This window comes from Pseudorasbora parva, chromosome 3, assembly GCF_024679245.1.
Source record: "Pseudorasbora parva isolate DD20220531a chromosome 3, ASM2467924v1, whole genome shotgun sequence".
NCBI lineage: Eukaryota > Metazoa > Chordata > Actinopteri > Cypriniformes > Gobionidae > Pseudorasbora > Pseudorasbora parva.
This window is the reverse complement of record NC_090174.1, coordinates 60,615,584-60,643,134: the sequence shown is the minus strand read 5'-3', so window position 1 is coordinate 60,643,134 and position 27,551 is coordinate 60,615,584. Positions and strand designations below refer to the sequence as shown.

At 38.8% G+C, this 27,551-nt stretch overlaps 1 protein-coding gene across 1 annotated transcript; it reads right to left on the bottom strand.

Annotated features, from left to right (window-relative positions):
* Positions 1 to 27,551, bottom strand: vkorc1l1 (vitamin K epoxide reductase complex, subunit 1-like 1). The gene is made up of 3 exons (XM_067439692.1): positions 27,284 to 27,551; positions 7,856 to 7,965; positions 1 to 763 (listed from the first exon to the last, which is right to left on the bottom strand). The coding sequence occupies exons 1-3, from the start codon at positions 27,472 to 27,474 to the stop codon at positions 537 to 539; spliced, it is 528 nt and encodes a 175-aa protein (XP_067295793.1). The 5' UTR covers positions 27,475 to 27,551; the 3' UTR covers positions 1 to 536.

The following is a 27,551-nucleotide window of genomic DNA, read 5'->3' as shown; positions in this document are numbered from 1 at the left end:
AAAATTACACTTTATTTGTCGTTTTCGTGGAATCATTTCTTCGAGCAGTACATCAGCCTCGTGATCATCATTCGTGTTTATCCTTTATAAGAGCAACGGCTTTCCCAGTGGATTCAAGTAACAATTTCTGTGATCTCCATTATTTCATTCCTCAGGGAAAGGACATCATCTTCCGTTTGTACTGACTGGAAGTGTGCTCCAAAGTGCTTTCTGACTGCTCTTGCTCTCGATCAAAACGCGCAAACCTCATTTTCATCTCGGGGAACAAAGAAAACCAACAAGAAATCAAAACGGACAAAAAGATGTGTGTTTCTGTTCGCCAATCCATCCAATAAACCTGTGATCTGTGGCCCCTAAAGTTACACGTTTTCCTTGTTTAATTTTTTGTTTCGTTTAACACACACACACACACACACAACAGAATGAACATTTGTTTGGAAGCAAGGTCTCCTGGTGGCAAGTCACATTTTTCCAGAGGTCACATTTTCCCCACGTGTTGGATGATTTGTTATCCTTCTATACTTGTTGTTGTGTGTCTAGTCCCGCTTGGCTTGGAGCTGCTGCTTCCAGGCCTCGTTCAAGTAAACCAGTCGCTTGTAGTTGAGCACAAACAGGATGAAGTTCAGTAGGTATGTGGTGACGCAGATGAAGCAGAAGTCCTTAAGGACGAAGTAGAGGATGTAGCCCAGGTAGAGGGAGCCCATCACTGACGCGATGGAGGTGGTCATAAGAATCAGAGCGGCCATCGCACTGGCCGTCAAACCTGCACACACACACACACACACACACACACACACACACACACACACACACACACACACACACACACACACACACACACACACACACACAAAGCAATTAATGCACTGAAGCAGCAACAGCACCACATCAACTGCATTGAATATAATAACCTTCAGACATGAGGGTATGTGTATCGGTGTAAAAATATGAAGATCAAAATGATGCAGCAATTTATTAATTCACCTTTAAATGCCATCCACTTACAATACAAAATCAACTACATAAAATCTAATTCATTCTCAACCATAAAAAAAACGATTATTGTTGTTATTTATTCATTTTTGTAGTTATTTAATTACCACATGAGCAAAGCCTATACGATAGATAGACAGACAGACAGACAGACAGACAGACAGACAGACAGACAGACAGATAGATAGATAGATAGATAGATAGATAGATAGATAGATAGATAGATAGATAGATAGATAGATAGATAGAACGACAGACAGATAGAACGACAGACAGATAGAACGACAGACAGATATAGAATGACAGACAGACAGACAGATAGAACGACAGACAGACAGACAGATAGAACGACAGACAGACAGACAGACAGATAGAACGACAGACAGATAGATAGATAGATAGATAGAAAGACAGACAGACAGACAGACAGACAGACAGACAGACAGAACGACAGAACGACAGAACGACAGACAGAACGACAGACAGACAGACCGACAGACAGACCGACAGACAGACCGACAGACAGACCGACAGACAGACAGACAGACAGACAGACAGACAGACCGACAGAACGACAGATAGATAGATAGATAGATAGATAGATAGATAGATAGATAGATAGATATATAGATAGATAGAACGACAGACAGACAGAACGACAGACAGATATAGAATGACAGACAGACAGACAGACAGATAGAACGACAGACAGACAGACAGATAGAACGACAGACAGACAGACAGACAGATAGAACGACAGACAGACAGATAGATAGATAGATAGATAGAAAGACAGACAGACAGACAGACAGATAGAACGACAGACAGACAGACAGATAGAACGACAGACAGACAGACAGATAGAACGACAGACAGACAGACAGACAGACAGACAGACAGACAGATAGATAGATAGATAGATAGATAGATAGATAGATAGATAGATAGATAGATAGATAGATAGATAGATAGATAGATAGATAGGTAGATAGAAAAATATTCTCATAATGGAGAATCAATTATATAAAATCCATATTTTTTTAAACACGTTATTTCTTCATTTTTATTTTATCACCATATTTATACATGCATGCATTATATATCAGTCTATATTCATGGCAGAAAACAACAACAACATACTTCATACAAAATAAAACATTTAAAGACCCAGGTGAAACCTTAATTAATAAAATTTCTGAATTAAGCTGTTGGCTAATATTATTTAAAGCAGTAAAATTTGGTTAATAGTGAAACTTTCAATGATTAATTATATTACTATAATGCCCAATTTCTTATTGAACGGTTTATTGGTGAATCACTGCAAAAAAAAACACAAAAAAGGTCAGATTTTAAGGTTTAAACGCAAAATTTCTCTAGAAAAATCACGTGTAAATCCAGATCTTGCTAGTGATTTACAAGGACATCCAAGCCAAATGTTCTCAAATGCACATGCCAAAACAATGAATAATGAATGAATGACAATTTTATTGTCACACAGGCTGTGTTTCTATTTCTGTAAAACACAGAGATGCTGCCTGTGTTTCACATCACACACACTCATGAGGTTACATTGCACTTAGGACAATGCTTTAAAAGGTAAGTGTCTTTATAGACATGCAGCTAGCTAAATTGGTTAAGTGTCTGAGTGGGCGTGGCTTGTGATAAGGGGGAGGGGCATGTTTCAGGCTTGACCTTTCCCCCACTAATCATCGCTCGACCCTTTCGGAAAAGGGAACGCTTCTCCAGAACAGAGGGCATTCAATACACACACTGGCACAGTCTGGCTATTCATAGTCATGAAATTTCATTAGGGCAGAGCAGGACAAAAAGATTGCGCGCACACACACACACACACACACACACACACACACACACACACACACACACACACACACACACACACACACACACACACACACACACACACACACACACACACACACACATTAACGCTGCAGACAAGGACAGGAGAGAGGAAGAACTTTAGACAAGATGGAGATAAATAACAAGAGATTTCAGCAATAAAAACATCTTCAAGTGTCTGTTGGTTCAAGGCGACAAGGGATCCGGATCAAAACCTAGTGCGCACTACATAGACAGCATCCTTTAAAGGCCACTTTCTAACCAAAATGGACCTTGATAAGTGTAGATTTTCTCCAGAGCTGATCAAGTATTGGATTTTTAAAGAATATCACACAAGGTCATCTTTATAATCAATGTTTTAATTCATACATTACAATAAGTTTATTGGACAAAACAAAACAAAAAAATCTATACGTTGTTATATTTTGATGACATTTGCTGTAAACTATAAAAAAACGAGTTTGGGAAAAAAAACAGATTTATTATCGTTAAAATATTAAATTGTAAAAGTTTTCTGATTAAAATTTAATTAATCCATTAAGGCAGGGGTCGGCAGCTACTGTTAAATATGTCTACTTTAGCTGAAAATAAAATATAAAGCACTGTTTATTTCATTTTTTGTGTATATGTAATGTGTATCTTTGGTATTTTTTAATAACAAAGATAAAATAATGACCAAAAAAAGTGTTATAGGGATGCACCAAATAGAAAATTATCGGCTGAAAACAAAAATGACTAATTTAAATAATTATGAATTTCTTATTACATTTGTTTTTGTACAATTGTATTAATATTAGACTTAATTAAATTCAATAATTTTAGTAAATCTGAATTTAAAAATTACAAGCCACTACATTAAAACAACCACACCTTTATTTAAAGAAACACCAAAATTGGACAGAAAACAGGCTTTAAAATAATATGAAATATCAACAGTTGACTCAAAGTTGTGCATCAAAGTTACAAAAAAATGCTGTGCACGAGTGAAACCGGAGCGGCGGCATACATTTACACTCATATTCAGTGTAAATATTCGATAAAAATACTCCAAAATAGGTGCAAAATTCACCCAATTTGGCCTAAATGTCTGGCACTCTTATTAATTATATATCGTATTACCTTGTAAGGCTTTGCTCTGTATTAAAACCAACATCATAAAAGAATCGTGATCAATTTTGCATGATATTGCAATGATATTTTTGCCATATCGCTAACCCCTATTCATATTTGCCATAGCAAGTTAGAATTGCCACTGAGCCAACAGCCTCTCCATTCATTCACGCACCGATAAGAAAATAAGATGAGAAACTGCACAGTAAAATGTAAAACAGTTTAAAGGAAGTGCAAAACGGTTTCACGCTTACAAACCGTCCATCACTCAAAGAGCCAACTGCACGCTGGCATTATGCAAATGTACTGCAATAGTGTGAAGAAAGACTTCAGTGTCCAGTTATAGAAGCACAATGAACCTGAGGACAGATCAGCAGAGCCAAACACGCAGAAGAACTTGAGTCAGCAAACTCCAACGTCCAACAACCTAGAAGCCAACTAAGCCCCTTCACACTGCACGTCGGACCCGCAATATTTGCCGGGTCGCCTTCTGTGTGAAAGCAACCACGTCCCGGAATTGATTACCGAATTGAATCCGGGTCGGGGACCTAGTAATATTGCGGTATTCGACCCGGGACGAGCGCTGTGTGAACAAAAGCCGAAACTAATGCCGCAACGTGTACGTAGTTATCGTGCGACTCCTAGAGCTTGTTTTTTCAATAATACAACCCTGCAGTGCCAGAAGAGCTAGTCGGTGTTTTAAACGCAGAGAGTGTTCGTATACAAAAGAAACTAAAATTGGGTTAGGGTTAGGGTTAGGGTTAGGGTTAGGGTTAGGGTTACCCCCTGCACTCCAGCGGGACCCAGCACAACCGAATGCGACGCGGGATAATATTTGATGGGTGAATGCGGATGCGGGCGGCAAGATATTCCCTGCGTCTCAATCGGCTCCCTAGTCCACTAGTCAGTGCCCTGACAACTGAACTAGGCAGCCGATTGAGACGCACATTTTGTGCGAGTCGCGGGAAAATAAAATTATTTTGCGTGACTCCCGCAAAGTGGAAATATCTAACAAAATAAATAACTAGAAACAAATAAACCTTTATTAATTATAAAATAAAATTGATTTACAGGCGCATTGACGGAAGGTAACTCTTGCGATGATCATAGGAACAGCCAAGCTGGCCTACCACACAGTGGCAAAATCTCTGCGCCGCATAACTCAGGTGAATCGCTTAAAGCTACAGATATTAGTAAGATAGTCAGATCCATGCGACCATCTGGGGCATGTGATCATTTTGCCTGAAGCGTTGTTGTAAGTCTACTCCTGAATCCTGATAATACAACCAAGCGTTTAGCTGATAACAGTACAGACTAATGTAAACCGGAAGTTCGTTACCGGCGTGTTCTACGTTGCCATAGCAATCATGGGAAAGGTCAGAGTTCGGGAAAGTTGTGGATATGGATGTTTTTTCTTAGCACTTTTAATGATAAAGGGGTTAATCGTTACTCAGTCTGCCTATATGTGACGTCAGCCGCACGCGCAAAGAAAACAAAACATAGCACGGACAGGATTTGTCATGACAGCGGATGACAGAAGCCAACGAGCGAGAAATTATCAGGTCGCCATCGCGGTCCAGTGTGTGGAAACACTTTAGTAAAGACGGACTGTTCTAAATAAGTCGCTTGCTGTTTGTAGTAGTATCAGGTTTAGCCACTGCTCACTCAACCTGAAGAAAAGTTGGTTGCACTTTATTTTTGACATTAATATAATATTTAAATTATTTTTATGTTGAAAAAAAGTTATGTTGATTTGAAGCAAAAACATTTTTGAAAATAAGACAAAGGTACAAGATTTTAGTGAGTGAAAGAACTACAATCCCAGGAGGCATTGCAAACAACAATCAAATTTAAAAACAAATTAATTATTTTTTAAAGCATAGAGATCGATTCAACATCCAGTGCTTCATAAGAATGGGTGGAGCTAAAAAAGAAAAAAGCTCTTTTGGAGCATCTTTTGTTATATTGGACTCTGATTGGCGGAATTTTTCTGCATGGCATCATGGGTAATGTAGTTTTTTGACCAGAAATTCCGCTGTTAAACAAATATTTATATATTTCAGACTGACGACTTCAACAGAAGTAAATACCATCGATTAACAACCCCGTAGCTCACAGTAGGGCTTTAAAGGTTTATAAACAAGTCAGTTTCCTTCTAGAGAAAATGAATGGAGTTTTTACTTTTGAAATCCAACGGTTGCACTCTACGTTTTAATAGTTTTAGTTATGATGGTTATACCCAGACGAAGGGCATGAGAAGCTAATGCAGTCAGAGACGTTTGAATAACAATCTTTTAAGAGGAGATTGGCATACAAGAGTTAAACTAAGGTTGTGAATGTTTGACCTGTGCTTTATCACTGAAACGCCAAGAGATTGCGGTGACAGACATGCACAAGCGAGGGCGATGAGTTCCTCCTGTTTCAGGAAACGATACGAATACCAGACACTGTACAAACTGATGTGAACTATCAGGTGTTTCACAAATAAACCTAGACGGAGACAGGAATGTTATCACCTAAAAGTTTCAACATAATTCCCACACTAGTAGATGTAGTTTCAGGGACTGGAAACAACAGGTGTTTAAATTATGGCTGCTTGATTATGGGAAAAATCATAACAGGGTAATTTTGGCCAAGATTGAAACCACGATTATTTAACACCATTACTCACTGACTTTAGAAACATCCCCTATTTTTTTATTTTTTTATTATTATTATTTATGTATATGCCTGATTGTCTATTTAACAATGGATTTCGTTCATCTTTGAATATAATTAAACATAAAAAAATAATAGTACTTAATTATGTATATTTTCAATGTATTTCATTGATCTTTGAATATATAATTCAACTTAAACATTTAAAAAGTAACTAAATAAATTATATACATATAAATTATGTATATTTTAATTGTCTTTTTAACAATTGCTCTTTGGATAACATAATTCAACTGAAAAACATAAAATTGTAAAAATAAAATTAACTAAGTCTATATTTATTTGTCTTTTTAACAATGCATTTCATAGATTTTTTTAAAATAAGATTCAACTTTAAAACGAAACATATAAAAAAATGAACTCTGTATATTTTAAATTGTTTTTAACAATGTATTTCATTGATCTTTGAATATATAATTTAACTTAAAAGCATAAACATGTAAAAAAGTTAAATAAACAAATTAACTATTATATATATATATATATATATATATATATATATATATATATATATATATATATATATATATATATATATATATATATATATATATATTATACATACATACATACATACACACTTAAATTAATATTTTAAAAATGTTTGATAAATAAGTTCACCTGTGTCACTGCACAACCTACTGGAAACCATTATATTACATATGTCTCAACGATCTTATCATAATTGTTGAAAGCCAAAATCAAGTTCAAGTAAATTTTATTTGTATAGTTTTCACAATACACATTTTTTCAAAGAGCTTTACAGAAAAACATGATGCTAATGTTTATAATATCTTCATGCCTAATAGTTGCATTATCAGATTAAAGCTGGGCGATAATAGTTTACATTTTGAAATGATACAAGCAATTGCCAATTAAAGAGCTTTAGCAACAATATAAACAATCGAGCACATGGGAAATTAGCCCTAGTTAAAGATACACAGAGCGCATGCATGCAGAAATCAACACATTTTTTGAAAGTTGAAAGGACAGTATAAAAAAAGTGCACACAATGACCAAACACATTCACCAGAGACCAATAGACACGTTAAAATATTGAGATTCTGGCCATAAAAGAACAATTCTATACTGGTGCATTCCCTATAAAGTACCTGTTCATGTGAAACAGTGGCATTATCAGCAGATCGGTGTGGTTTATGATGTTTCTTACCTAGTAACAGCTGAAAGACATAAAAGAAAATTCCATAGACACTGTTTGGCTGGTTTACTGCACTGTCGTTGCCAAAAATGGTTCCCAACAGTCCAAATCCTCGACCCCATCTAGAGAGAAGATGAAAACACAAACCGTTAAAAAAGCAGAAAGCAGACAACATGAGACATAAGAACTAAAAATATAAAATAATATCTTAGCGCTCTGGGCTCCTTGGGAACACAAGCACATTATGACCGAATATTTGGCCTAAATCAAAACCATACAATGATCAAGGCAGCAGCACATAAAGGGAACAGTTTCTATTTATCAGTGCGAACAGAGATTTCGAACCCATTGTTTGAAATTGTACCAACAAAGGAGAAATGTGGTGGTTTCCGGTCACATCCAATTCCGTCATATGATGTGACATTTGCAGTCTAAACACAGCAAACATAAATAATGGGTAAAATAGCTTTTTTTAGTATGCAAGTACTATCAATTATGCAACAAACATTGCTCTTGTACATCATCTTGGAGATTTTTTTCCCACCAGTCTCATCAAAATGCAATTTCAAATTTATCTCAGAGTTTATCGCAATTCAACTCTTTTTTAGATGCTTCCATAATTCTCTGAAAAAAAATGAATGCTGGGTGGTATATCAAGTTTGTACAATTTACCAATATATTTTTTTGAAACTATTTGGAATGAGAAAATACCGTTAGATCGATATACAGTGAGGAAAATAAGTATTTGAACACCCTGCTATTTTGCAAGTTCTCCCACTTGGAAATCATGGAGGGGTCTGAAACTGTCATCGTAGGTGCATGTCCACTGTGAGAGACATAATCTAAAAATAAAAAAAATCCAGAAATCACAATATAAGATTTTTTTTAAACTATTTATTTGTATGATACAGCTGCAAAAAAGTATTTGAACACCTGTCTATCAGCTTGAATTCTGACCCTCAGACCTGTTAGTCTGCCTTTAAAATGTCCACCTCCACACATTTATTATCCTTAATTAGATGCACCTATTTGAGGTCGTTAGCTGCATAAAGACACCTGTCCACCCCATACAATCAGTAAGAATCCAACTACTAACATGACCAAGACCAAAGAGCTGTCCAAAGACACTAGAGACAAAATTGTATACCTCCATAAGGCTGGAAAGGGCTACGGGGAAATAGCCAAGCAGCTTGGTGAAAAAAGGTCCACTGTTGAAGCAATCATTAGAAAATGGAAGAAGCTAAACATGACTGCCAGTCTCCCTCGGACTGGGGCTCCATGCAAGATCTCACCTCGTGGGGTCTCAATGATCCTAAGAAAGGTGAGAAATCAGCCCAGAACTACACGAGAGGAGCTGGTCAATGGCCTGAAAAGGGCTGGGACCACCGTTTCAGAGGTTACTGTTGGTAATACACTAAGACGTCATGGTTTGAAATCATGCACGGCACGGAAGGTTCCCTTGCTTAAACCAGCACATGTCCAGGCCCGTCTTAAGTTTGCCAATGACCATTTGGATGATCCAGAGGAGTCATGGGAGAAAGTAATGTGGTCAGATGAGACCAAAATAGAACTTTTGGTCAATTTCCACTAAACCTGTTTGGAGGAACAAGAATGATGAGTACCATCCCAAGAACACCATCCCTACTGTGAAGCATGGGGGTGGTAGCATCATGCTTTGGTGGTGTTTTTCTGCACATGGGACAGAGCAACTACACTGTATTAAGGAGAGGATGACCGGGGCCATGTATTGCGAGGTTTTGGGGAACAACCTCCTTCCCTTATATAGAGCATTGAAGATCGGTCGAGGCTGGGTCTTCCAACATGACAATGACCTGAAGCACACAGCCAGGATAACCAAGGAGTGGCTCTGTAAGAAGCATATCAAGGTTCTGCCGTGGCCTAGCCAGTCTCCAGACCTAAACCCAATAGCGAATCTTTGGAGGGAGCTCAAACTCTGTGTTTCTCAGCGACAGGCCTGATTCCCTCCTGCAGTGTGTGCAAACCTGGTGAAAAACTACAGGAAACGTTTGACCTCTGTAATTGCAAACAAAGGCTACTGTACCAAATATTAACATTGATTTTCTCAGGTGTTCAAATACTTATTTGCATCTGTATCATACAAATAAATAGTAAAAAAAAAAATCATACATTGTGATTTCTGGATTTTTTTTAATTTTTAGATTATGTCTCTCCAGTGGACCTGCACCTACGATGACAATTTCAGACCCCTTCTAAGTGAAAGAAATAGCAGGGTGTTCAAATACTTATTTTCCTCACTGTAAAGTAGATTGATACGAGCTAGGAATGTGACGGGCTGGGAATTTTCCCACCGGCTAATCAACGTGTAACAAAACCGGTAATACCGGTATCACAGACTGTGCTTTTAAATCACTAATTATTTATAACCGAAAGTAACATGCAGATGGCTGCTTGGGCATTAATAAAAGAGCAAAGCGAGTGCTTTCAATTAATTCCTATGAAAGTTAAGCTTCCATAGGCATGAACTGAAAACATGTTAGTGTGCATGCCATGAATTACAGTTTGTCCGTAAATGCGATTTCTAATGCTGCGTTCACACCGCATGCGAATGACACGATTCGCGCGAGTGATTTACATGTTAAGTCAATGCAGAGACGCGAATAGGCATTCTGCGGCGCGATTCGCGCGAATGAGGCGGCGCGAATGGCGCGATTCGCGCGAATGAAGCGGCAATGATCACGCGAATTGAGCGTTTTGAACGCGATTCGCGCGAACAGTGCGAAACACGCGAATCGCTCAAGTTGAAAAATCTGAACTTTGCCGGATATTCGCGCCGCGTTAACCAATGAGGAGCCTGCTTACTCCTGTCACGTGGTGAAGTGACGGATGGGAAACCCATAGGGGAAGCCCGAGTCCAGAGTAATTTAAAAATACTACTGTATTGTGTCACAAAATGTACTTTTAATAGTTTTTCAGGCGAGAATGTAGTTGTTTAAAGCTAAAATATGTGATTTATTTATTAAGAGAGCTCCTATTTGAAAATTTGATCTGGTGTTTTCGGAGGTGTGAGACCCAGGCGATCACCGGAGCTCAGCGCTCATCAACCCCGGTGAGAGCAGCCTTAACTCGGCTAGTCCTTCTGCCGACTGCCGCTGCCTGGCAGAACCCCCTCCCATGACGCGAATTTGCGTCTGTTGTGTAGTGAATGTCACACGCGAATGAGCACTTTTTGTATAAAAAAAACACAGATTTGAGCATTAAACAACAATATTATCGCCTGAAAAAGTCTTCAAACTACGTTTTGTCACACATTAACAGTAGTATTTTTTACAGAAAAGAAGTCAAGTGACCCAGTCAAAATGACTAACAGAAACCCCTCCCATGACGCGAATTCGCGTCTGTTGTGTAGGGAATGTCACACGCGAATGAAGCGAATTTGACGCGCAAATGAAGCGAATGGATTCAAAATGTTCACGCGTCCAACTTCGCGCGAATAACGCGATTTATTTGCGTCATTCGCGTGCGGTGTGAACGCAGCATGAGGCCGGGCACATTTTTGTTTCAGTTTTGAATTAGTGCCAATTCAGGGGCGGGTTGCTTGAATTGTGGGTCCATTAGCCTATTATTCTTAACTCTTTCCCCGCCAGCGTTTACAAAAAAAAAAAAATTGCCAGTCACCGCCAGGGTTTTTGATAATTTTCATCAAAATTGTATAGCCCATAGAACATTGTTTTATGACTATCTGAGCATGCAATATATCAAAAGATAGATATAACCCTCTTCTTTTAAACAAAAAAAAAGCATTTTATTTAAGCTTCTTGCATTCTTTTTTATCAACACTTGAATATGGGTAAGTTTCATTTAAAAAAAAAAAAAAACATTGATCATCTGAATCTGATCTGGATACAGTTTTTGACAAAAACGTGATTTTCTCAGCTTTTTGTTCAAACACAGATGGAGAAGATCGAGTCCACAGCCCCTCTAATGATTCACAGTCCTGTAGCTCATCCTGGTTCCACATCTTATTCAGAAACATTAGTTTTGATTTATATGATGTTTAACGTTGATGATCACATTATTTTTCATATGCATCTGTTTACATACGATCGCTTGTTTTACTCCGTCTTACTTTGATCAGGAGATTCAGTACTCATTCAGAAGATGGGTAATAGCGCCTCCTAGCGTCTGACAAGGAAAACATGGAAACCCGGAAAAAATCCGTCTTTGGCTAGGAAGTGTTCTCACAAATAACGGAAAATTCTGTGTTTGGCGCGGAAAGAGTTAATGAAAAACACAACAACAACAGTGCAATAACAAACTCCCTTAAATAGGCGCTTTTACATTCACTTTTACATCTGTCAGCTCTCCTAACTCGTGATGAATGAGATCTGAGTCCTGCTGCGTTTGTGATGTGACTCGTTCAGATTAGGGATGAAACCAGGCCCTGCAGTGCTCCTCTCAGAAACTGAAGCTTTCGCGCCTCGATCGCCCCCCGGTGACGGGTCCCAGTATAGTTGCCCCTCTGTGTTTTCTAATGTACGAGAGGCAAACTAAACAATAAAATTACACTTCAAATATTTTTCCCCCAAAATTAGTTTGTCATTGAAGGCAGTTACCATCACGATGATTTCAGTTCAAGTTTTCATTTTTATAATAAGTTTAGTTTTAGTTAGTTAGTTATTTGATGCTTTAAAAACGGAGGATGTGACGTCATGATTGACAGCTGAGATCGACGGCTTCTCTGAGTGAAGTTGTCACTGAGGCACTAACAGACTTTTTGGGGGATTTTTGGGAGCAGATTGGAGCTTTAGCTTTAAAGGTCCCGTTCTTCGCGTGTTTTCGAAGCTTTGATTATGTTTACAGAGTGCAATATAACATGAGTTCATGTTTCGCGTGTAAAAAAAACAGTATTTTTCACACAATTTACTTATCTGTACAGCGCTATTTCCTCTGTCCTAAAAACGGCCTGATGATTTCCTTGTTCTATGAAGTCCCTCCTTCAGAAACACGTAATGAGTTCTGATTGGGCCAGCGCTTCCCGTGTTGTGATTGGTCAGCAGCTCAGCGCACTTTGCTCGGAAAGGTCCCGCCTCTTACCATAAACGGGCGATGCAAGCGCTGAATGTGCGCTCTTCTCCACATGGGAGAGCAACGAGACCACGCCCCCTATTTTGCGTGTTCTTGTGGGCGGAGCTTTAGTCAACAAACGGTTCTAGTGACGTCATCACAGCAGGAAGTGCACCGGTGTCGTCCAAACCGGCCGCTCGCTGTAGGCTTTGAAAGGGAACTTCTGTTAAATAAAATATCTCGCTTGGCATTGAACTTTGAGCTTTATAATTTTACAGGTATTATTTATGCTCTAACAGCAACATTACACACTAACTAAAGTTTGAAAGATGGAATCGCGAAGAACAGGACCTCTAATTTCTACATTTCCATAACTGTTTATTCCACACCAACATTATTAATTGTTCTGCATCTGCGAGAGTGTGGGCGGGCTTTTGATATCGCAGCAGTACTTCCTGCTCTACTTCCTGCGCTCTACTGCGCAACTCCGGTCCCGAAATCGCTACTGCGCAGACTCGGTCACAAGATGTCCGCGCCGTGCAGGCCGCCTGAAAGCTTCAACTCTGGCAAGCGGAAACGGATGATGTCGAGTCGTCCATATTTTTTTGCGGTCTATGGATGAAACGGTATATATATATTAACCTTTTAGTGATGTCTTTTTTATTTAATGTATGTTTAAATAAATCTGTCATGAAAATGACAGCCACTGATAAATGATTATATTTCAACAACAAATAAAATTTTTTTTAGATTATATTTAAAGAGTAAATGAAAAACTGCCTTATGTAGGGCCCTATAAAATCTGTTTTATTTTTCCCAAATTCCGTTTTTTCCGTTTTAATTTTTGCAGATTCTTTTTTTTCCGTTAAAATGTTTGGCAATTCAGTTTTTTTTACCCTTTACTGTTATTTTGGTGAAAAAAGAGTGTGCTTTTAATGTTAATATAATAGAACATAAAACAAAAAATAGGAATGACCTTAAATTTATTGAGGTAACAAACATCACATTTACTTTTAAGACAAATATGATATTTGACATAACACTGCACTTCAAGTACTTCAAATATTAATGGTTATAAGCTTTAAACTTTCCTGTAAAATAAATTATAATAGTTTATAAAAGTTAAAATGAAAGTGCTCCATTAGCTTTTTCTTTTCAAGTATTTTTTTTAAAAGAACTAAAAAAAAAAATAAGAATCATCTTTTACATACAGTACTATTAAATAAAACATTTAAAGCTAAAAATTAACGTTAAAAAATAACACATTTCACCATGAAATCATGTAGTGAATTGTTCTGTGTGTTTAACAAACACCATTATGATATCCAGAGCTGTGAAAAATAAAAATACACGAAAACACAACACTGCCTGAAGTTTTTTCCCCCAACTTCAAAGGCCCCTTTAAATGATTAAAACTAGATGCTTAATTTTAACTTTAAGGTTACTTATCATGTAAACTACCCATAGGCTACAGCATGTTAAATGCATGTTTGGAACAGACTAACAGAGGGGAAAACGGTCGCATTTGCAGCAGATATGCATTGCTGCCTAATGTGCCCATTATAAATCAAAGCACGAGATGACAGGGGTCGAGCAGAACACCGGAAAATCTGACAGAATGGACAATATTAGTCTGTCTGTGCAATACACGAGCCGCGGTTCAGGTGCGCGCGCGACCAATGCTGCCTGAGCACAACGAGCGCGCGGCTCCCGCTCTCCATACGCAAAGCTCCTGCGCCGCCTGCGCGTGCAGTGTGAAACCGCCGTCAGCGTCGAGTTTCTTAACTTTTTCGCTGCCGAAAGCAGAGCCGTGGAGACCAACTTCGCCATACTTCCATTGTTTTGAAGGGAGAGATGAAATGACGGGAGAGGTTGTGTCGCGAAGATTTGCTTCCCCCCGTCTGCACTTTCCTCAGACATACGTTCAAGTAAACTACTGTTTAATAAAAAATAAATAAACAGCACTTTTGTAAAACTGCTATACCGAACCATGTTTCAAACCCGAGATACGTACCAAACCGTCAGTTTTGTGTACCGTTAAACCCCTATCTCTGGGGTCGCCAACTGGCGGACTCTGGTCCGGATCGCGAGATGCATCCATCTGGACCGCGAAACCTTTTGACGTAATGAAATAACTAAATGCTAAATGCGATTTTAAAAATAAATAAATAAATAAATAATCACATTTATATCGGGCAGCTCAGTAGAACCGTTTTTTCCCACACATACACGCAAGCTTAGTTTTGAATCGACTTCTGACAGAAGAACTGCACGATGGGTGTATCTTGTAGCACAGGATGAAATAAGTATGTATGTACATGGACGATTTGAGTGAAATATAATATAAGTTTAATAAATCGTGCAGCTCGTGGCATGTCCGTTTTTATTTCGGCTCCCATGTTAACTAGGGGTGTAAGAAAATATCGATACACGTGAATATCGCGATATGTTTGGCGATATTGTATCGATTCTCAAAAACGCTGTATCGATATTTATATATTTATTTATTTACATCCAAGATCCGTGGCTTTGTGTTCGGTTTAAACCACAGACTGTATAACACCCAACCGCTAGATGGCAGTGTTATCTCAGAACGTATAACTGACACGGAGCCGGAGAAGCGCATGGTAAAAGTGCGCGCATCACTAGTAGGGATGGGTATCGTTAAGATTTTAACGGTATTACTACTCTTACCGATACTGCTTATCGGTCCGGTACTTTAACGGTATTCTTATCGGTACTTTTTGAGATTTTATATATATATATATATATATATATATATATATATATATATATATATATATATATATATATATATATATACATACATATACACACACACACACACACACAATTAACAAAAATACACATTATATAGGCCTATACAGTGCTTTAATTTCAGGAAGAATTCTAGTCAAATAACACTACATAGTTTATCATAAATAGCCAAAATAATGCGTAATAAAGCTGAAGTTATTCATTCAAGAGCTGAGTGATTTTCTCTTTGCATTTGGTTGTTTAATTCGTAGTAATTCATCAGCATGTTTATTAACACCACTGCCTCTTTAAGACAGATGTGCAGCTCTAGGCGACTGATAATAGGCAGATGCACTACACTTTCTCCTGACTATCCATAATAACTACGTCCATTTTAGACACAAACTAAACCTGTTAAACTGTTGTGTTTAAGAGACTCTCCAAGCCGGGATTTTGACATAGATGTTTGTGTACATTTGATCGTTTAGACGCGAGTGTGAAACCGAAAGTGTAATTTGCTCATCTCGTTGCGGGCTGTTCCAGAGGGGCGCGCGCCGACTTGGGAACATCCTCTTGCGCACATTTTTGTGCTTAATCGCTCTTTTTATTATTAAAACGCACCCCACAATTTACCAACAGTAGCTAGACTGTATTTTACAACAATCCCTGATCGTGCTGATTCTGTCATTGCGTTTGAGTTTTATGGAGAAATGACAGCGTGGGCTACTGCTGCAAAGGGAATTAGCCTACATAAGTTGCGCTAGACATAAATATTATTTTAATCTTTGGAAGCCAAAATCTAAAATAAAATCAGACTATCACAGATCTAAAGTGTAACCAGGCTATGTTTGACTGTTTAGTTCTGCCCTCTGTCGTTTTGCTCGTGGTCTCTCTCTTTCTCTCTCTCTTTCTCCACACGTGTATTTTCAAAAGTACCGACAGCAGAACCGATAACGTCCGAGCTTATCGATACAACGGTCTTTCAAAATTCACCCCCGGGGCCCGTTTTAATACCGGTTTTCGGTACCCATCCCTAATCACTAGTGTTTACATTAGCAAACCCAGCTCTCAAGACGATAGAATGATTCCGCTCTTGCAGTATACAGAGCTGAAGTGTGGACTCATGTTGGCTTCAGCTAAAAAGAAGCCACTTAGGAAATCGACAAGAATCATTTTGTTTACAAAATAGGCCAAGTTATAATCTAATACTCGGGAAACACATTGAAACAGAGAGCTCGCTTAACATCCTGACGTCACCCGCGCTGCTGAGAAGTGTTTCGATAGAATGTCCTGCACGTTTTCCTCTCAGTAACAAAATAAACACATGCCAAAACTGACAGCGGTGGCAGGAGAACGAAAGATAATAGCGATGTGGATATGGATGCACCAGCTCTGCAGTTCAGTTCTTGAAATAGCACTTTATACAATAGACTGCTTTATAGAAAACAGCTTTAGGCCCCGATCACACAGAACGCGTTTTTCAGGTTCGAAAACGCGAGGCGCACTGCACTCCCTTTTTTGGTCGGCGTTTTTTCATTCAAAAATGAGCAGTGCACTTTAATGTTTCTAGGCAACCCCCGAATCACCTGTACTGTCAGTCAAATCAATGTAACGGTCAACACAACGGAAGGCCCGCCTCTTCTTTCATTCGTTTGGACAACAGAACATAAGCGTGATGATGTTGCGCGCTTTTCCGCTCAGAGCTGACTTTTTTTCAACTTCATGCGCTCGGAGCGCTCCTTCAGAAACGCGAGGCGCCCAGGGCGCATAAGCAGCGCGCATAACGCTCTCTGCCAAACGAAATCCATTCAAAAAAGGCGCCTCTCGCTGCAAAAACGCGTTCTGTGTGATCGGGGCTACTGTGTTAAATATAAAACAGTCATTCAGTCATGAAATGGACTGCACTTTCTGTTGTTAAATATAGCCACTGCTATACTGTGAACCTTTATAACATATACACATAAAGAACCCTGCAGTCACTTTACATTTCCCTTAACTTAGATTGCACATTGCATATGATTAGTGATATAAATTATAGGCTGTATTAATTAAATAAAATACTTTGTCTCGTGTTTTAGGCTTATGGTTGTGTTCTTTATTCTTTTAAATTATAAAAAACAAAAACACACAAAAAAGAAATATCGCAATATATTGCAATATATCGTATTGTAACCCCTGTATCGTGATACGTATTGTATCGCCAGAGTCTTGGCAATACACAGCCCTAATGTTAACGGGTGAGTTTGCACACCATTCCGTCTTTAAGTTCAACTCAGCTCAGCCTTTTGAAATGTTATTTGAGGTCATTTACGTTTTTCTGGATTTAAAGGAACAGTTGAACTGAAGAGATAAAATGTTTCTTGCACTTTTTTCATTTTTTCCAACACTGGTGGCACATTATTTTTAACTGTTTGTGTTTCTGGATATTGCTAATTGCTCATTTTTTTACCAGTGCAATTTGAAGCACAGAGAGAGCAGTGCTGAAGATAGAGCTGAGATTTCTGTTTTGTTTTTTAACCAGGATGGTTTGTGTTCACTGATTGTTACTGTTTAGCAGAAAAAGTACATTAGTTGCTAGCAATGTTGAAATTAATGTATTTTCAGTACAGATTTAGAGATGAAGGCATTTTTTCATTCATAATTTTTTGTCAGACATGGCTGTTTGAATTAGATATTTTGTAATAACTCAACTACCTATTTCTTTAACAATATGAAAAGACATGTTTATCTATAGCCTATGAGAACATACTTTATTTTGTGCAATAAAGACACTTTTTAATCTACAATAATTTCTTTAGTCTGGCAAAAAGACATCAATTCATGTTTTAGGTATATAATTCCTCGACCAGTGAGGAAGGTTTATTTACTGGACCCCAAGCAATTTTAGTTGAATACCCCAAATCCTAAAACTGTTTCTATAATTGAACCCTGAAAAAGCTTCATAGCTTCCTGCCAATGAATTCATTAATTAAAGATTGAACCGTGCCAAACAACTGAGGTCATGCCCAATCTCTTCCATATGTCCCATCATTCCCAGTCAAACACACACATGAATAATAAAGACAATCATGATTCTGTTACTAAATATCATTGCATCAGAGCTTCAGAGTCTCAAACGCAACAACATCCTTATTACTACAAAGTCTGCATACCAGGCATTCATAATAAATTCTTCACTTTTACGAGACGTCGTGCGCACTCACCAACGGCACTCCCAAAACATGCACAAAACAACTGAAGGACTGTGGAAGAATAACTGGTGCAAGATATTGTCAAGGCATTTAACTATCCCTTCAACCAAACCAACCAGCTCAGAGATGAATTACAACATTACAATGTTGATTAGAATAAAGAAGTTGGCAAAATAAGGAAGAAAAAGGTTTATTTGTACTTAAATTATTTGACGAGTGAGTTACAAAAATTGATGTAGTTATTGATTAAGAAACAACAAACAACAGAATATAACAATGTAAAACAATACGATATAAACAATTAAAATGTAACAAACAAACAACAAATACATAATTAGTAGGCAGATAAATAGCAAATACATAAGCAGCGACTCGATCACCCACAATGCCTCATGGGATTGGGCGGTCTCTGACAAACTCTTGTAAAGTGATTTTCATTGCCATATTAACAGACAGCGGCAACCTCCTACGGTCTCTCTTAAAGCCAATACGCAAGTGACTTCAATTTTATTGAGCTCGTTGAGCTCCATGTTAAAGGTCCCATTCTTCGCGTGTTTTCGAAGCTGTGATTAGGTTTACAGAGTGCAATATAACATGAGTTCATGTTTCGCGTGTAAAAAAACACAGTATTTTTCACACAATTGACTTATCTGTACAGCGCTGTTTCCTCTGTCCTACAAACGGCCTGATGATTTCCTTGTTCTATGAAGCCCCTCCTTCAGAAACACGTAACGAGTTCTGATTGGGCCAGCGCTTCCCGTGCTGTGATTGGACAGCAGCTTAGCACACTTTGCCCGGAAAGGTCCCGCCTCTTACCATAACGCACTCAATGTTATTGCAAAAATGTCTATATTGCCTTATCAATTTGAGCCGGAATCAGACCCGGAGAATATCGAAGAGGATCGATTACAACCTGCTCAGGAAAGACTTTTGCTGGATGTTTCAGAATGGTAAGCTGTCTATTCAGGAGTTTAAACTGATCATCACACACACCAACAGTCGATGGTGTCTGAATGAATTACTACACTTTTATATGCTAAGTTTTTCGGATTAGTTTCAATTACCATCTAACGTTAGTTAACAAAGCTAAACAGCGTTGCACTTTGTGTCATGAGTTAAATAAACTGTTAAACGGACCAACTTAAATAATAAAATACACTTACCGGTTGTGGCTCATAAACAACGCCTTCTCCAGACACAGAGGGAACTGAGTCATCTTTTAAGAATAATCTTTCTGCGAATCCGGCATTAAACTGATTGAGATTGAGGAAGCAGTCCTCAGCAAAATGTGCTGCAGAGTTTTAAATTGTGATTATAATTTTCCGGAACCGAGTTAACCATAAACTGTAGCCATTGATCTCGTACAGCGTCCGTGGGAAGGCCAAACAAAGGTGATTTGACTCCGGGATGAAATTAACAGCGTTTCAATGGCATGGCGACAAACACACTCTACAAAAACAACGCTTCCTATTCTCGACCTGCGAGAGCAAAAGGACAACGCCCTCTATTTTGCGTGTTCTTGTGGGCGGAGGGTTCGTCAACAAACGGTTCCAGTGACGTCATCACAGCAGGAAGTGCAGCGGTGTCGTCCAAACCGGCCGCTCGCTGTAGGCTTTGAAAGGGAACTTCTGTTAAATAAAATATCTCGCTTGGCATTGAACTTTGAGCTTTATAATTTTACAGGTATTATTTATGCTCCAACAGCAACATTACACACTAACTAAAGTTTGAAAGATGGAATCGCAAAGAATGGGACCTTTAAAATGACCAACTTTTCAGCAGAAAAAAAACATGTTCACAGCCCAGTACAAATTGTGGTTTTGGTCTATACGGCTAATTTTGCCCTTCATGACGACTGTGAGTGGGGTGATTTTTTTTTTATTATAACTCATTCATTTACATTATATAAAGCCTTACAATTCTGCATAATTAAGTAAATTACAGCTCCACCCACATCTCGCCTCTTTGCCAATTTTCTATTATCCGAGAATGATGCACAATGACACGCAGCCAAGATGGCAACGGCCAGCTCAGCTTTATTTTACGCTTCAAAACTGCTCTTCAGAATCATATGGGTCACGACACGGACACTACGTCCATATTTTTTTATAGTCTATGATTAACAGTGATTTCTCTAATGGTGGATCTCTCTGGAGGACTATGGGGGAAGTTGGCTTTTAATACTGATTTCTTAAAGGGTTACTTCAGCGATTAGCATATGGCTTTGTATCAGTAGAAACCCTGGAGTATATTCAAATGATTGTGCTTTCCCCCCTCATATCCCCCCGAGACGAGAGATTTTCCTAATTTACTTCAGGAAAAATTCCTCCCGTTACGCAAATTGACGATATTTGCGTCATCTTTGGAAAGATTGCCCAAAGGCATAAGACTACAGCCACCAGAGGGAGATATTTCCACGTTTTACACCCGCACATGGTGGATGGAGATCACACTCACAGCTCAGCTCGCAGCTGCAGGCATTCATTTTGGATGCGGAGCAATGTAAGTGTTTTAACTTCTCAAATTAATTTCTATGAAAGTTTCTCCAAAGGCATGAACTGAAAACGCGCCAGACTGAAAACGCGTTGTGAATGTATGCCATGAGTGTGGTCGTGATTACCTCAGCTCTTATCACGAGAGCTCATCAGCTCATTTATGACTTTAAACGTAATCTGACTCCTGCAGCGTTAGTGCTGTGTAGGGTTGGGCATCGAGAACCGGTTCTAACTTGGAACCGTTTAAAAAATAACGATTCCAGTGGAATCGTTTAGAAAATTTATTTTCGGTTCCGATCTTCGGTTCCAAGCGCGCAAGTTTTGGTTTCCATGGCCACCTGATTTCCGGTGCTTGTGCGCCCGCTTGTTCTTTAGTCATGGAAGCCCGGTAAGCGGCTCTGAAGTGTGGATTTATTTCACCTTTAAAAGCCTGGATCGGCACAGTGCAACTAGTGTTGTCAAAAATATCGATACTGAAATATCTGAAAAGATACGATAGCCTGCTCAGCCTACACAATCGATCCCAGCTGCACTCTCCTCTCCTCTCCTCTCCTCTCCTCTCCTCTCCGACCGACAGCGAGTTGACACGCAGCCGCATATTCTCACTCAGCCGGTTAACCTCTGAACACGACGGACGCGCGTTCTGCTGGACTTTTCCTTACAACAGCGTGTTAGTGTGTGTGATCGGTCTGAATTTTGCGCGGGATTGCACATAATTCTACGAATCTCCGCAGATTTCAAGCTCACATCTGAAGCGCACACACACACACACATAGCCTAACGTAATACAGCCGCCCCTGACATAAAAGTGCAAATATTCGCTTCTTTTTCCAGCCTATTATTGGTCAAATACACTCAAACAAATTCTCAGTGCACATTTTGAAGAGTATGTAAACACAGTCTAAAACAATTCAGGAAGAAATGAAGAAAGAGTAACAGGAACAGTGTTCAGGATCCATGAGTACAGTTCTTAAAGGGACAGCAGTCATTTGTTATTCAAAGTCAAACTACAAAAAGACAAACGATCACACTGCTCTTGACTGATCAACGTGTGTAACTTTAATGGTTTTATATGAAACTTTAATTTTTTGCAAAAAACATTATCCAATGTTATTTTAAATGTATTTAGCCACTTTGCGTTTTTTTATTCAGTTTCTTACCTGAATGTTAGACCTACCTGAAAAAATAAAGCAGTCTATATCATTTATATCTTTTATTCTATTGTATTTATTTGTGCTATTTTTTGTAATATGTATCTTTGTTTATTCAATTTACCATTCAAAATCAAGCTTACTTGTGCTGTGTGTAAACTATTGCAACACAATTACCCCATTGTAAAAAATACATTGAGTTAACAAATATTTGTGAGATAATTTTAATAGTAATTGATCAATGTTTATATATGAGAAAAAGCTTAAAAGCTTTATCATATAAAGTGATCTCTTCAGAAGAAATGTTTGATTGCCTAGACTTTCAAAAGACAAAAAAATGTATTATATTAAAAATATCTAATTGACAGTATATGCAGCGTTTTCCCCCGTTGTATTGAAAATAGCATTGAATATCGATGTGACCTGTTTTGACTCCACCCCTCAAAGAATCGGAATCGAGAATCGAAAAGAACCGGAATCGAAAGTAAGAATCGGAATCGGTATCAGAATCGTTCAAATCAAAACGATGCCCAACCCTAGTGCTGTGAGAATCACGCGGCGACTCAATCCTTATAGTGAACAGACACGTTCAGGATTTAATTGTAGTGTCTTCAACTCAGTCACTGTAATCCAGTAGCGGTGGCTTTGGGAGTGGCCTCACAGGGCAGCGAAGCATTCTGGGAATTGTAGTCTTTCATCCCCATGAGACAAATACATTTTCTGTCTTTTCTCAGTCTAGAAGGCACCAAATTCCAAAAATAATTTCACATTTCTACTACATTGTTGACCCAGTTTAAATACAGATTCATCTTTCCAGCGCTGAAGTACCCCTTTAAAGGTGGGGTAAGTGCATTCTGGTAACCACTGATGTTGTTTCAAATCACCAAAACAAACACGCCCCTACCCCCAAAAAGGGTCTCACCCTATTTTGTTAGCTCCGCCCAACACATACATAACCCAGACAAGGACTACGGAAGTTCTTTATCATCGCTGATAAAGTGAGCGACAATACGATCGCAAATGGACAAACAAGTGAACATGACACACAAGCATATTCAATCAAAAGCCAGCATATGTTAGTTCTCGGCTAATGTCCATCGTGTGTGTCGTGTGTGTTTTGGATAATGACGTGCACTGCGCACTTTCATCTCACCGTCAATAGTAGACACGCCCCTTACCTGCTGATTGGCTACAAGTTTGTTATTGGACTCGGCCGTTTTTGTAAAACGGTTTTGAAATAACCCTTACCCCACCTTTAAAGACTTGTGGCTTTTACATCAGCCGGTCTGTTAGTAAATAGTCTCAGATGGACCGTTGACTGAACGTCTGATGCATAAGGCACACAAAATTGGAAACACTTCAGGAGTTTCAAAGTCGTTTCCTTGAATGGTTGAATTCTACAGGATTTCTGGGAGACACGCGTCGCGTTCTTTAATGGTCCACCTGGAAACAAAGCCATTGAAGCAAAACCTCCTCATGGAAGAAGCCATCTTTGATCATATTTAACAGGGGTGCCAATAATTCTGACCACAACCGTAAATACAATCTCATGTTTTCAAGCTCCAGTTACAGAACAAAAACATTTCTCCTGCAAAAACACTCAGAAATCCTTTCACAAACCTTTAGACAGCAGCGCAGTCAAGACTCAGTGCTGTCCGGTTTCCCAAGGGTGAAACTTATCAATGCTGTTCCCTAACTTATCAATGCTGTGCGGTTTCCCAATGGAGTGAACGAATAATGCAACCGAATTAGTGGTGAAACATTTAGCAAAACCCATCCGATCATCTGAAGTCGGTTCTGCAGCACAATAAAATGCTGGTTCCCTTTAAGAGCGAGACCTTAAGCCCGATTATGTAACGTTCCTGAAAACCTTCACCCGGCTGGAGTTTTGTTTGGTTGTTTTCCCTGCTTGAACGCCCGGGGACATCCCTCTGTGAGCAAACAACAAGCACCATAGACAATTTAATTGACTTCGACATAATGCAAATACACAGCTTGTATCTCTTCAACTACACTTGATGGAAATAACATAAGTGACCATGATATATAAATAATGCTGTGCTATAAAGCTCGGTGATGAGTGGGCACATCTACAGATTCACAGATAAAGCCAGAGACTCTATTAATACACAGACACTTGAAGCACATCCAACGCAGTGCTGTCTGTCTCCTGTCATTTCAATATTCTCAATAAGCAAGAAAAACCACACAGAATAATCACACAAAAAAATCTTCCCTTAGAAGAGCTGATCTACGCTGATATGATCTTGGTGAGCATGTGATTTGTTTTCCAGCTGCTTTTTCCCCCCAAAATTATGTTTTCCTGAAAGTGTGTCCGTGTGTGTAAACTTCACATGACTGTCCTGACAACCATATAAACATCCTTTTTTCCCTTTAAGCTCAACAAGTTGCTTGGAAGTGGGGTTATTGTTGTTGAATCAACAGGAAAAATACACCGAAGCTATTCAGAATCTGAACATTTAAATTGAGTATTTATATAAATATTATATATATATATATATATATATATATATATATATATATATATATATAAATAAAGAGACACACAATATATCAGCCACCATAATGATGGATTTTTTTTCCATCTGGGACACTTCAAATGTTTGGGACGGCGATTAAAATCAAGAAATCTTTTTTTTTTTTTACCCAGCCCTGATATATATAATCTATTCTATTCGTCATGGCACCTGTTATTGCGTGGGATATATTAGGCCGCAAGTGAACATGTTGACTTCAAAAGCCCTATTCAGACAGTAACTGCTTCTCATGTGAACGTCAGCAAAAATATTATATTGCATGCCGCCACATCTCAGTGATAAAACTTGTGCTTTCGGTGGAGGAGCGAGTTTGTGATCCTACGAACCTGCTTATGTAGTCAGTCGCATGTTTGTCTGCTATCAAGAAAATGTCAAATGCTTGGAATGACAAGAATAAATTCAATCGGAAAATAATATTCTAATAATTATTGAATTATTTAAATCTCCTGTAAAAAAAAAAAAAGGAAGATAGACACATTACAATTTAAAAAAATGTTTGTCTTGTATTTTATCTCAAAATGATGGATGTCATTTTAAAAATGTGGTAAAAAGTTAATTCAGCCTCTTATTTACATGAGGTAAATAATGCTGAATGGTTATTTCAACGTATAATTGCTGCCGTAATAATGGCCCATTTCAAATGTTTACAAGTTTTCCTTCTCTTTCTCTTTTAAGCGGTGATGAAATATTGTTCTTGTAACTACTTTTCCAGCATTTCAGTCATAAAAGTTTAGGCTAGATCTTTAAAATGCATCCAAATTACAGCGAAGTGTAACTGTACGGTGCTCTGGCAGTGGTCAAAAAGGGAGAGTCTCTTCTAGAAAACTCAGAGATGTGTATTCGGACGGCAATTAAATTACCACATGACCTGGTGCTTGTCAAAAAACAGAAGGTAATTCAGCCCGGGATTTTTATGCAAGTGGTGGGATAAAAACATTATGGATTTGGATGGCAATAAAATCACTGACTAGTCCCTGCAAATTATTAAAATACCTTAAGACCCCAAGCGGAACAATTACCATCTGAATAGGGCTTAAGTTGATGTGTTAGAAGCAGGAAAAATGGGAAACCATAAGAATTTGAGCGAGCTTGACAAGGGCCAAATTGTGACGGCTAGACGACTGGGTCAGAGCATCTCCAAAACTGCAGCTCTTGTGGGCTGTTCCCGGTCTGCAGTGGTCAGTATCTATCAAAAGTGCTCCAAGGAAGGACCAGTGGAGAACCGGCCACAGGGTCATGGGCGGCCAAGGCTCATTGATGACCGTGGGGAGCGAAGGCTGGCCCACACCCTCCCTCACACATTATCATTATTAATTTATTATCAATTCTTATGGTATAAAATCATACTCTAATAAAGTAAGTACTATAAATGTTTGCTAAACCACACCATTAATGGTCTGATCATGAGTGAGGGTGTATCCCTCAGCAATAAAATCAGGAACTGACGCCTCATAAATAAATCACCACACTGATTTCAAAGGTTACTAAAACAAAGTTGAACCCAGACAAACCCATCCACTTCTTCATCCTCATACAGCAATAAAACATTTAAAGGGACTGATACTGACTTCATACTCAAAACATCAAGAGAAACTAATGTTTGATGGAAAATGATGACATATGAAACAGCCTGTTGTACTCATCTAAGCCAGGGATGTGCTGTCAAGTTAGCTGAAGATGCTTATAAATAAATGAGTGTTTTTGATTTCACCTCGAGACCACAAACGAGTTCATTACAACACAAACTCATGTGAAATAATCTGTGTATGATTACAAAATTCAGCGTCCTGATATGCAACTCATTCACTCATTAGCACTGTTAGCATTAGCCGCTATCGTACTGTGTTTGTGTTCACAAGACAAAAGCCACATTCAAATACAGCTTTAAAATAATGTCGATTCATTTATATATAGATGTACGGCCTATACAAATGGGCTTTTTAAGAAAAGAGCATAAATACAGCACTAAATATTTTTATTTGATAAAATTCCCAGTCAGTCAGCGGCCCGGAGCGACTCTTCTCCGGCTGTGTGTCAAAACCTACCGAAACTGCCTATCTAGACAGTATTATCAGACCTTCATGAGCACATTTAAACTTTGAAACGCCCCTAAAATAATCCAAAACCACAAAAAGGGGTTGAAACGGCGGTTTTCGGGTGTTTGAGCGAGGACATGTAAGCCACCAGCCGTTGTCTAGGTAGGGAACTCGCTAGGTTTTGACACACAGTCCCGCTCTCTCACCTGGACGTGAAGACTTTAGAGCAGCTGATGGAGCTGCTCAGATCGCACATGGCGCGGTAATTTACATCCCGGGTCTTTTCCCTCTCCACATGGAAAGCGTACAGGGATATCAGGATTCCTGAGAGACACACGAGCAGCCGGACTATCCGCTCCCAGCGAGGGGTGGACACTCGCAAGACGGGCGCCGCCATTTTTTCCCGGCCTTTGCACGAACGCGCGCAGCCTCCCCTGCCTCAACCGTTGGGCGCGCGACGTGGAAAAGCGTCGG